Source organism: Palaemon carinicauda, chromosome 18 (genome assembly GCF_036898095.1).
Source record: "Palaemon carinicauda isolate YSFRI2023 chromosome 18, ASM3689809v2, whole genome shotgun sequence".
Taxonomy (NCBI): domain Eukaryota; kingdom Metazoa; phylum Arthropoda; class Malacostraca; order Decapoda; family Palaemonidae; genus Palaemon; species Palaemon carinicauda.
The window spans coordinates 91,167,008-91,180,397 of NC_090742.1; the positions used below are offsets into that span (position 1 = coordinate 91,167,008).

Sequence of the window (13,390 nt, forward strand, 5' to 3'; positions counted from 1 at the left end):
TTAGAGATCTGAAGAATAATATAAGTGAATCTGAAAATATTCCATTAAGCTGGTCTGATCATAATTCTGTTAAGGTTAAGATTAAGATGGACAATGATATTAGCTTTGGCAAGGGATACTGGAAATTAAATACAAGTATTCTGAAAAATACAGTAGTGATAGAAAACTTTGTTCAATTTGGGAGCTATTTGAAAAGAAAGATGGGTGATGTACAGTTTCATTCTATTTTAGACTGGTGGATTTATGCAAAAGATCAGCTTAGACTCTTTTTTGTTAAAGTTTCAAAGACAATAAATCAGGAGAGATTTGGCTTACTGAATCTGTTGAAAGCAGAATTAAGGCGGAATTATTGGATCAATTCTGAAAACTGTAATAACTTTTACAAAATAGAGGAACTTAAAGACAGAATAAATGTAATTGAAAATGAGATATGTGAAGGGGTCAATGTAAGAGCTAGAATTGATGAAAGAATGTATGGGGAAAAAATATCTGCATATTTACTTGGGAAAGAAAAGAATGTAAAAAGAAGTATCGATAAATTGTGTAAAAGAGGGTGCATATGTAACAGAGACAAAGTCTATACAAAGGTATGTATTAGAATTTTATGAAAATTTGTATAAAGAAGAATATATAGATTTTGATTTGAAATATAAATTTCTTGAAAATATGAACAGTGTCATAGATGATGATATGAACTTAAACCTGGAGGCTGAATTAACAGAGAAAGAAGTTTGGGAAGCTATATCAGGAATGAAAAATGGGAAATGTCCTGGTGTTGATGGAATAGCCGTCGAATTCTACAAAACTATGTGGAGCATTGTAAAAAACGAACTTATGAAAGTACTGAAATTCTCATTTACTAATTTTAAAATGTGGAAAGACTCAAATAAAGGTGTCATTAAACTTTTACCAAAAAATGGAGATAAGTGTAATCTTAATAAATGTAGATTATAAGATTATAGCGAAGGTTTTAGCAAACAGGTTAAAATCAGTGCTATCTTTTTTCGTATCAGATGAACAGTTTTGTGCTGTCCCAGGAAGGTCAATTATTAACTGTAACACCTTGCTAAGAGATGTAATATACTTCCAAAAAAATGAAAACAAGAAAGCTGGCCTGATTAATCTTGATTGGTATAAAGCATTCGATATGGTAAATCTGGACTTTTTATTCGGAACGTAATACAGACTTGGATTTTCTTTAGAATTTGTAAACTTGATCAGGATGCTTTATACGGATGCCAAAAGCTGTATATCTACAAATGGCCATATATCTGACCCTTTTCTAATAGGCAAGTCTGTTCGACAGGGTTGTCCATTATCGATTATTTTATTTGTTATAGCTCAAGAACCATTGTATAGAATGCTAAAGGTTAGGTTGGGAACTTTTTCTCCAGATCTTCCGAATCGGTTAAAAATTGTAGTGGTTGGCTTTGCAGATGATAGCACTATTATTGTCAATAAGTTGGAAGGTATTGAGGAAACTTCACGGGTTATTAATGAGTACGAAAAGGCAAGTGGAGCGAAACTTAATAAAAAGAAAACTTACATTGTAGGAATTGGCTCGTGGAAAGACAAACTCAAATGGCCAGAAACAGGGATAGAAGTGAAACAAGGCAGTTTTAAAATCCTAGGTATAATCCATAATAATGATTATGAACTATCTGTAAGGGTGAACTGGGAAAATATCAAGGATAATATTTCAAAAATGATAGGGCCACTTTATAAACGAAGACTAACTTTATTCCAAAAGAGTGTAATAATTAATGTAACTGTATTATCAAAGGCATGGTATGTGTCTCAGGTATTTCCCATTCCAGCTAATATTGGTAAGTACATAGAAAAGTGTACCTTCAAATATCTCTGGAATGGGAATTATCAACCTATTAAAAGGAAAACTATGTATCTTCTAAAGAGTCAAGGTGGATGTGGTATTGTAAATCTAACTGTGAAAGCCAATTGTATGCTTTTCAACAGCTTTTACAAAAGTATTGTCAATAGATTAATGGGATGTGAAATAGCTGCATATTATTGTAAGCTGAGGCTTTCTTATCTTGTTGATTTTAACAGATTTAGTGAATCTACCATTTTTAGCACTCCATATTATGACAAAATAATGACGATATTTCACTCTGTAATAAAGGCAAAGACCTATCCTTTGCTGAAATTAAAACACATTTACTCTCACATGCTGAGAGGTGAATCAGTTCTGCCAAGTATTAAAGAAAGTTATCCGTTGTTTAACTGGAATATAATATGGGAAAATTTGAATAACAAGTGGATTGATCCAGTAAATAGAGAAATATTGTTTAAATACAGCCACGAAGTCTTCGCTACAAAGGATAGGTTATTTATGATGAACATTACGGACAGTTGTTTGTGTGGTAATTGTGGAGAGCCTGAAACAATTATGCACTTAGTATATTTTTGTAGATTTAGAGGAACAGTTGTGAATTGGATTAAAACATTTTTGAACAAGGTTTGTAAAATACACACACAAAGTTTTCTAAAGGTTTTAAAACTGGATTTTCAGGCCTATTCTAAAAGAGACTGAAACACAGCAATGTTATTAATAAGTGAATTTATAATTGGGATCTGGTACCTTCATAAGGTAATGCCCTCAGCAGATGAGTTAAGAATGATCTCCTTTATTAAAAGTAGAATATTCAAGACAAGATTTATATTGTTCAAGACACTAGAGGATAAATGTCTTTTACATTTTACAAAAGAATATGTTAATTTAGATAAAAATTAGTAAATTAGTGTGAGAAATTCCTTAATGATAATTGAAGTTTAAAATATATAAATTATAGTAATCTTGATTTATTGCATTATCAGTTAGTCTTTATGTTATGTAAATATTAATATGACTAATGTTAGTATATGCTAATGATGAATTATAAACCATATTAGGAAAACCAATATCAAAATATAAATTATATGTTTATATAAATATGTATTTGTAAAAATTAACTTGTAAACTGTATATTTTCTTAATAAAAGTAAAAAAAAAAACTCCTTTGCACGGGAAGATTATAACAACTGTATCTAGATATAAGCATATGCGTATTAACGTGTGAGTTTTAATACATTAACATGGGTGCACTGTGAGTGGTATGGCAATTGAGGCAGTAATCGGGAAGCTAGTGCTATTGTATCGTGTTCCATCCCAAACTATACCTCACAAGTGTTACCGTACCAAATGATAAATGGCCACAAAAGCTAGGATTTAGAAAAAGGTTGCCGGGCCTCTACCTCGCATGAAATTCACTTGTGAAAATTCTTTAAAAAAAAGAAAAAAAAAATAGCGTGCCTAAATAGGAAAACTTACTGAAAGAGCAAGATGAGTGTGACTGGGCCTGACGGAGACACATCATTTATAACGGACTTGAATCCGTTATCCTCAATCCAAGCGTAATGAATGATACGTTTAATGAGCGAAAAAAGGTCACAACTCACAGCTATCGGAATCTAAATTAATTTTATCCAGAAACTCATTAAACAGAATTTCTGGACTAATAATTATAACTTATTAAAGCTGCATGTCATGATTCGATGACCTTTACCAGTTATGAACACGATAATTGAGATGGCGATGATGGTGATGATTAAAGCCTTTGTGATTCATCATCTGTTTGCTGAACTGCAGGTATTGAAGGATTAATATAGACTGTTTGTCCAGATTTGCATCTATTATTATCCTTCGAGATACTGACGTCATAGTGTTGTTTTGTGTGGGCAATTTATTTTGGTGTTGATTCCAAGAGAACTCAAATTATACACTGTGTATATCGAAGAACAAGTTTGTTAGCGTATATTAGCATAGACATATAAATAGAGTAGAGTGAAAAAATAATGCTATGAATTACAAACTGAGTTTTAAACAATACGCACACACACAAAACACACACACACGCACATACACAAAAACACACACACGCACATACACAAACACACACACACACACACACACATATATATATATATATATATATATATATATATATATATATATATATATATATATATATATATATATATATATACACACACACACACATATATATATATATATATATATATATATATATATATATATATATATATATATATATATATATATATATATAAAGTAGTAGGAAATATGCTCACTTTTTGGGGTCATTGCCTTGGCTGCCCACTTTTTGGGGCCATTGCCTTGGCTGCTCAGTTGGGCATTGCCTTGGCTGCTCACTTTTTGGGGCTACTGCCTTGGCTACTCAGTGGGCCATTGCCTTGGCTGCTCACATTTTGAGGCCATTGTCAGGATTGCTCAGTCCGTTTGGGGATTTAAACGTAAGGTTTTGTTTCTTTTGGGGCCATTGCCTTGGCTGCTCAGTGGGGCATTGCCTTGGCTGCTCACGTTTTAGGGTCATTGCCTTGGCTGCTCACTTTTTTGGGCCATTGCCTTGGCTGCTCAATGGGCCATTGCCTTGGCTGCTCACTTTTTGGGGTTAATGCCTTGGCTGCTCAGTGGGCCATTGCCTTGGCTGCTCACTTTTTGAGGCCATTGTCAGGATTGCCCAGTCCGTTTGGGGATTTAAACATAAGGTTTGTTTTCAAACAACCCCCCCCCCCCTTTTCCCTCAGGCTACTACCACCCCCCCCCCCCCCCCGCCCACATGGGGCTTTTACTGTGTCTATGGTCACCGGCAGGCTTGGAGTTGTCTATCTGAATGACGCACCCTCCTTTCCCCCTCCCTCCCCCTCCCTAGGGGGGCGTGTTCTGTGTTTGTGGTCACCGACAGGCATGGAGTTCTCTATCTTAATGACACATGCCCCTAGATAGTGACATTGTTCCTACCGAGCACGCAGTTTGTTTGTTTGTTTGTTTTTATTATAAGACACGCATTTGTATGCAGACGAGGCTCTTCTCCCCCTTGACCACATTCCTTTCAATTTAATCTATGGAAAAGTACCCATCTCTCTGTGCATTTTTTTTTAATCCTAAGAGAGACACACACACTCATGTGCCAACGTGAGGCAATCGAGTTCACACGCCTCCCCCACCGTTATCTCTCTCTCTCTCTCTCTCTCTCTCTCTCTCTCTCTCTCTCTCTCTCTCTCTCTCTCTCTCTCTCTCTCTCTCTGTCCATTTGCTTTAATGCCTTTCGCTTGCATTAGCATATATAGGTAATAATCACTTACATTGCCATATATGGGTAATAAAAAAACATATTACAACTTAGCGGGCTGTTTGATGATCCATTTTTTTCACACATTGCTTACTTGAATCTTCAAAAATTAATATCGGGTTTCTTCTTCGAAGAGACAATCTACCATTCCATTTGAATTAGGCATAATACCGAACTGAAGGATCCTAGTCATAATCAGTTTTTCGGAGAACCCAACAACTTGCCCCAATTCAGTAAGGGAAGACGAGAAGAGGTATAGAAAAGAATGACCAATTCTTTCCATATTCGACTCTCTCCTCATACCCCTGACAAGACTGAGATTACCAAATAATTCCTCTTTGCTTAAACGATTTTCATTAATATAAAAAGAAGTCAGATCCACTCTGATTTTGGAGAAACTTCCTCTTCGCTTAAACTCTGATTTTGGAATAACATACACGATTGCAATACTGGATTTTGTAACAAGTAAGGAATAGATAGGTGTGTGTGTGTGTGTGTGTGTGTGCGTGCGCGCGCGCTTGTGTATGTTTGTGAAGGATATTAGTTGGTAAAGAGTTAACATACGTGGAACTAATTTTCATATATCCCTTAACATACGTCTTTAGTGATAGGGATTGCATAAAACATCCACATATCTTTCATTTCATATTCGAAAGTTCGTAAAATTATACGGCAACGGAACATTATAAATAATATGATCAGCTGTATTGCCGAGGAATAAAGATTAAACTCTTCAATTTCTTAAAGGGATGAAGTAAATGTAAATTGTTTATTGTTTTTTTCTCTCATCAATAAAGTAAACCGTGCACTACAATCGAATAAAATTAAATATATTGTTATTGTTATGATTAATACCGTAAATTTTAATATTGTTACTGTTGTTATTATCAATATAAGCAACGCAATAGTGATGTAGTCTTGAAATCTTGGCATACATTTCGCTACTTATTGAAAAAAAAAAAAAAAAAATTAAAAAATGGACAGAGATATGGGTACTTTTCCATAGGCTTAAATTGAAAGGAATGTGGTCAGGGGGGAGGAGGGCCTCATTGGTCGACTTCAAGATACCCTTGATAAGGACAAAACCCATCTTACTTATTGTGAATACTCTGCCATCACATCAGTATCGCGAAATCGGGCATTGGGTTGTATTTATAATACAGAAAAGTCAGGTAGAAAACATTATATTTTTTTTTTATTACCCATTGGGGATGCAGCCAAAAGATCATTCGGTATACTTTACTGATTTTCTACGAAGGTATTCTTCCATGAAGTGTTTCATAAATAATATGCGAGTGCAAAATTACAATTCGGCTTTGTGCGCATTCTTCTGCCTATATTTTACGCATAGCGTAAGTCTAAATGGAGTTTGCGCCACCCTAAGGAAAATCAGGAAGCATTTATCCACCACCGACTTAAAGGAAAATGACGTAACAGTGTTATTATACTATCTTCTCCATTTAAATTCAAGACCGTGTATGTACATCTGGAAATATACAAAACCTGAATTTTCAGTGAAGATATGCCAAGTGCTGAAGAAACGTAATTAAAAATGTTTTCCTACCGCTTTTAAGCGTGAAAATGTTAGGGTTTCAAATGAATGTTTTAGGCCCAGATTTTTTTCCCACTAAATGCTATGTCTTTATTCACGAAATGTTATTTTGCCGCGTGCAAATGTTAGGGTCAGATTTTTTTCCCACTAAATGCTATGTCTTTATTCATGAAATGTTATTTTACACGTATGCTTCGTATAATAAAAGAAACTAAGTTGTAATATGTTTTTTTATTACCCATATATGGCAATGTAAGTGATTATTACCCATATATGCTAATGCAAGCGAAAGGCATTAAAGCAAATGGACAGAGAGAGAGAGAGAGAGAGAGAGAGAGAGAGAGAGAGAGAGAGAGAGAGAGAGAGATAACGGTGGGGGAGGCGTGTGAACTCGATTGCCTCACGTTGGCACATGAGTGTGTGTGTCTCTCTTAGGATTAAAAAAAAATGCACAGAGAGATGGGTACTTTTCCATAGATTAAATTGAAAGGAATGTGGTCAAGGGGGAGAAGAGCCTCGTCTGCATACAAATGCGTGTCTTATAATAAAAACAAACAAACAAACAAACTGCGTGCTCGGTAGGAACAATGTCACTATCTAGGGGCATGTGTCATTAAGATAGAGAACTCCATGCCTGTCGGTGACCACAAACACAGAACACGCCCCCCTAGGGAGGGGGAGGGAGGGGGAAAGAAGGGTGCGTCATTCAGATAGACAACTCCAAGCCTGCCGGTGACCATAGACACAGAAAACGCACCCTGAGGACGGGGGGGGGGGGTAAAGTAGCCTGGGGGGGGGGGGGGTAATAGCCTGGGGGGTAGTAGCCTGGGGGGGGGTAATAGCCTGGGGGGGGCTTGTTTGTAAACAAAACCTTATGATTAAATTCCCAAACGGACTGAGCAATCCTGACAATGGCCTCAAAAAGTGACCAGCCAAGGCAATGGCCCACTGAGCAGCCAAGGCATTAGCCCCAGAAAGTGAGCAGCCAAGGCAATGCCCCACTGAGCAGCCAAGGCATTAGCCCCAGAAAGTGAGCGGCCAAGGCAATGCCCCACTGAGCAGCCAAGGCAATGGCCCCAAAAGAAACAAAACCTTACGTTTAAATCTCCAAACGGACTGAGCAATCCTGAAAATGGCCTCTAAAAGTGAGCAGCCAAGGCAATAGCCCACTGAGCAGCCAAGGCATTAGCCCCAAAAAGTGAGCAGCCAAGGCAATGGCCCACTGAGCAGCCAAGGCATTAGCCCCAGAAAGTGAGCAGCCAAGGCAATGCCCCACTGAGCAGCCAAGGCATTAGCCCCAAAAAGTGAGCAGCTAAAGCAATGCCCACTGAGCAGCCAAGGCAATGGCCCCAAAAGAAACAAAACCTTACGTTTAAATCTCCAAACGGACTGAGCAATCCTAAAAATGGCCTCTAAAAGTGAGCAGCCAAGGCATTAGCCCACTGAGCAGCCAAGGCATTAGCCCCAAAAAGTGAGCAGCCAAGGCAATGACCCACTGAGCAGCCAAGGCATTAGCCCCAGAAAGTGAGCAGCCAAGGCAATGCCCCACTGAGCAGCCAAGGCATTAGCCCCAGAAAGTGAGCAGCCAAGGCAATGGCCCACTGAGCAGCCAAGGCAATGACCCAAAAAAGTGAGCAGCCAAGGCAATGACCCTAAAAATGAGCAGCCAAGGCAATGCCCCACTGAGCAGCCAAGGCAATGCCCCACTGAGCAGCCAAGGCATTAACCCCAAAAAGTGAGCAGCCAAGGCAATGGCCCACTGAGCAGCCAAGGCAATGGCCCAAAAAAGTGAGCAGCCAAGGCAATGACCCTAAAAAGTGAGCAGCCAAGGCAATGCCCCACTGAGCAGCCAAGGCAATGGCCCCAAAAGAAACAAAACCTTACGTTTAAATCTCCAAACGGACTGAGCAATCCTAAAAATGGCCTCTAAAATTGAGCAGCCAAGGCATTAGCCCACTGAGCAGCCAAGGCATTAGCCCCAAAAAGTGAGCAGCCAAGGCAATGGCCCACTGAGCAGCCAAGGCAATAGACCACTGAGCAGCCAAGGCAATGCCCCAAAAAAGTGAGCAGCCAAGGCATATTTCCTACTACTTATATATATATATATATATATATATATATATATATATATATATATATATATATATATATATATATATATATATATATATATATATATACATATATACATATATATTATTATTATTATTACTATCCAAGCTACAACCCTAGTTGGAAAAGCAAGATGCTATAAGCCCAGGGGCTCCAACAGGGAAAAATAGCCCAGTGAGGAAAGGAAATAAGGAAATAAATAAATGAAGAGAACAAATTAACAATAAATCATTCTAAAAACAGTAACAACGTCAAAACAGACATGTCATATATAAACTATTAACAGCATCAAAAACAAATATGTCATAAATAAACTATAAAAAGACTCATGTCCACCTGGTCAACAAAAAAGCATTTGCTCCAACTTTGAACTTTTGAAGTTCTACTGATTCAACCACCCGATTAGGAAGATCATTCCACAACTTGGTAACAGCTGGAATAAAACTTCTAGAGTACTGCGTAGTATTGAGTCTCGTGATGGAGAAGGCCTGGCTATTAGAATTAACTGCCTGCCTAGTATTACAAACAGGATAGAATTGTCCAGGGAGATCTGAATGTAAAGGATGGTCAGAGTTATGAAAAATCTTATGCAACATGCATAATGAACTAATTGAACGACGGTGCCAGAGATTAATATCTAGATCATGAATAAGAAATTTAATAGACCGTAAGTTTCTGTCCAACAAATTAAGATGAGAATCAGCAGCTGAAGACCAAACAGGAGAACAATACTCAAAACAAGGTAGAATGAAAGAATTAAAACACTTCTTCAGAATAGATTGATCACCGAAAATCTTGAAAGACTTTCTCAATAAGCCTATTTTTTGTGCAATTGAAGAAGACAGAGACCTTATATGTTTCTCAAAAGTAAATTTACTGTCGAGAATCACACCTAAAATTTTGAAAGAGTCATACATATTTAAAGAAACATTATCAATACTGAGATCCGGATGTTGAGGAGCCACCGTCCTTGACCTACTTACAATCATACTTTGAGTTTTGTTAGGATTCAACTTCATACCCCATAATTTGCACCATGCACTAATTCTAGCTAAATCTCTATTAAGGGATTCACCAACCCCAGATCTACATTCATGGGATGGAATTGATGCAAAGAGAGTTGCATCATCTGCATATGCAACAAGCTTGTTTTCTAGGCCAAACCACATGTCATGTGTATATAGTATGAAAAGTAATGGGCCAAGAACACTACCCTGTGGAACACCGGATATCACATTCCTATAATCACTATGGTGCCCATCAACAACAACTCTTTGAGATCTATTACTTAAAAAATCAATAATAATGCTAAGAAACAACCCACCCACTCCCAACTGTTTCAGTTTGAAAACAAGGGCCTCATGATTAACACGGTCAAAGGCAGCACTAAAATCAAGGCCAATCATACGAACTTCCCGACCACAATCAAGGGATTTCTGTACAGCATTGGAGATTGTAAGAAGGGCATCACATGCTCCAAGGCCTTTACGAAAACCAAATTGCAAACTAGGGAGTAGATGATTACCTTCAGCAAACCTATTAAGACGTTTTGCCAGAAGACGTTCAAAAACTTTAGATAATATGGGAGTTATGGAAATTGGGCGGTAATCAGTGGGACTTGAGCTACCACAAACACATTTACATAGAGGAGTAACATTACCAATTCTCCAACTAGTGCTAAAAGCTCCTCTTCTTGCTAACTTGCGCAAAATAACAGATAAATTTGGAGCTAAGAAATCTGCTGTCTTTATAAAAAACAAAGGAAATATACCATTTGGGTCTACACCTCCATAAGCATCAAGGTCCATCAACAGAGCTTTAATCTCACGAGATCGAAAAGCTAAACTAGTTAGTTTAGCCTCAGGAAAACAGGAATGAGGAAGTTCAAGTTTTTCATGACTCTGTTTACTGTCAAAAACATCAGCCAAAAGGGTTGCCTTTTCCTTTGGACAGTGAGTGACGGAGCCATCTGGTTTAAGTAAAGGAGGAACTGTTGCATCTACACCAAAGAGTGCAGATTTAAGGGTAGACCACCATTTATGTTCCTGAGTTGTACCAGAAAGTGTTTCTTTTATGGTTAAATTGTACTCCTTTTCAGTTGAGACATAAACTCTCTGAGCAAAAGCTCGAAGCTGAGTATAGTTGTTCCAGGTCAAATCTGATCTGTTCCCCTTCCAAAGATGATAGGCCTCCTGTTTCTCCAAATAAGCACGTCTACAATCATCATTGAACCACGGTTTGTCCTTCACTCGATACCTTAGCACACGAGAAGGGATACGCCTATCAATTATGTTGACTAGATTCTCATTCAAAGGGACAACAGGATCTACACTATTATATAATTGTGACCAATTCAAGCACAAAAGATCATGTAAAATCCCATTCCAGTCTGCTTGGGATTTCATATAAATTTTACAAGAATATGATATATCAGGGACAGGCTGCTCAGTCTATATATATATATATATATATATATATATATATATATATATATATATATATATATATATATGTATGTATATACATATACATATATATACATATATATATATATATATATATATATATATATATATATATATATAAATATATATATATATATATATATATATATATATATATATATATATATATATATATATAATATATATATATATATATAAATATATATATATATATATATATATATATATATATATATACATATATATATATATATATATATATATATATATATATATATATATATATATATATATATAAAATTGCGTAAATACATGTACATGTATATAGACCAGTGGTTCTTAAACTTTTTTGCCTTGCACCCCCCTTCTGCATTAAGCATAGATCCCATGCCCCCCTCCCAACCCTTGAAATTTTTGCCAAACTAGGAAGTACCGTATGTATGTATGTACTGTTTTTATAAACAATATTTTGCGTTTTGTATGTTAATATACTTCATTGGTTATGTGAGTATATGGATGAATGATAGATTTTTGTTTTATTGCTGTTGATTTTTTATAGGAATGCACTGTACTATATTTCAATAGAATAAATATTGTTCGGAAAAAATGGGTAAAATAAATATATTATGATGAAACAAAATTTCTTCTTAATCTTGTTTCAAACTGTTTTAGCATTATACAGATTACAGTCATTACATTGATTGAAAATACTAGAAAAAATACTAATTACTGCAGAAATAAACATAATTTTTACTCTTAGTACAATCATTCATGGATCATGACCACATAAAAAAAATATTACACAACCTCCTTAGTGATTAATTTATCCATTTTTATGTAGTATTGTAAAACAAAAGACATCATAATTACATTTTTTTTCCTTGTTACTATTTTAACTACTTGTAATATTATAGAAAAAATGGATTATAGCCAGTGGCCTTTTTGACTTAGTGCTACTCATCAGTGGGATGGGTGATACTGGCTCTTTTGAGCAACTAGTCGGGGAATATTTGGTGGTGTTTGGCTCAATGCATATCGGAGATCACTTGCCACTTCAAGCTTATTTCTCTTCTTCGTTTTGATTCAAACAAATGCTGAGAACCCTGCTTCACAAAGTTAAGTAGACGAAAAGGAGACAATCACTTCTAGGATTCGCTGACTGATTCTCTGGTAAACTGAAAAATATTTTATCCAAAACTTTTCCATACCAAGAGAGGTAAAATAATCTTTTGCCACAGAATTAAACTTCAGTTCTCGGAACTGCTCTTGTAAATCTTCTGTAACATCATCAACTTCAGGGGAAAGGGGGTTCCTGGCAAGACTGAATACAAACATCCTCTCACCGATTCTAGGGAAATAAGGTTGAAACTCATTTTCCAGTCCTTTAAGGTGATCTTTGATCTCAGTTTTAGGGCTGTCACTGAAGCTCCCCTCATTCAAGATTTCATTCAGACGAGGAAAGGATGATATGTTCTTCTTTAGGATGCGACGCTTCCACACCTGCAGCTTGCCAATGAATGCTCGAATTGCATCGGAGTGAGCAATTATAGTTGTATTTTTTCCCTGTAACTGTCGGTTCAATACATTTAAAGCTTCAAAAATATCAACAAGGTATGCCAAGGACAAGCCTACCTCCTCTGAATTAAATGTGGCAAGGTACTCATTTTGTTCAATTTCTAAAAACAGTGCTACCTCTTCTCGAAGCTCGTACAAGGGTCCCAACAGGTTACCTTTTGACAGCCAGCGCACATTAGTGTGGAAAATCAGTCTCATGCTCTGTTTCCACATCTTGACACAACTTCATAAACAGTCGTGTGTTGAGAGCTCTATGCTTTATGTGGTTCACAATATTGATCATGATGTTGAGATGTTTCTGGAGTTTCGAGGGTAGTGTTTTTGCTGCCAAAGCCTGGCAATGTATGAAGCAGTGTGTAGAAATTACCGATGGAGCCTTTTCTTTCTCCTTTATGACGAAGCCTGAGCGTGTTCCCAACATGGCTGGAGCTCCATCAGTGTACAGGCCAATCAGTTTTTCCCAGAATATGTCATGTTCTTGGAAAAAGTCAGACACAGCTTTGAAGACGTCATCA

The 13,390-nt window shown here is 36.6% G+C and overlaps 1 protein-coding gene across 1 annotated transcript; it reads right to left on the bottom strand.

The window, feature by feature from the left end:
* Nucleotides 1-13,088, bottom strand: LOC137657418 (protein FAM200C-like). Its single transcript, XM_068391754.1, has 2 exons — nucleotides 12,509-13,088; nucleotides 1-8 (listed from the first exon to the last, which is right to left on the bottom strand). Exons 1-2 carry the CDS (start codon nucleotides 13,086-13,088, stop codon nucleotides 1-3), a joined length of 588 nt encoding a protein of 195 aa, XP_068247855.1.
* Between the last annotated feature and the right edge of the window lie 302 nt (nucleotides 13,089-13,390).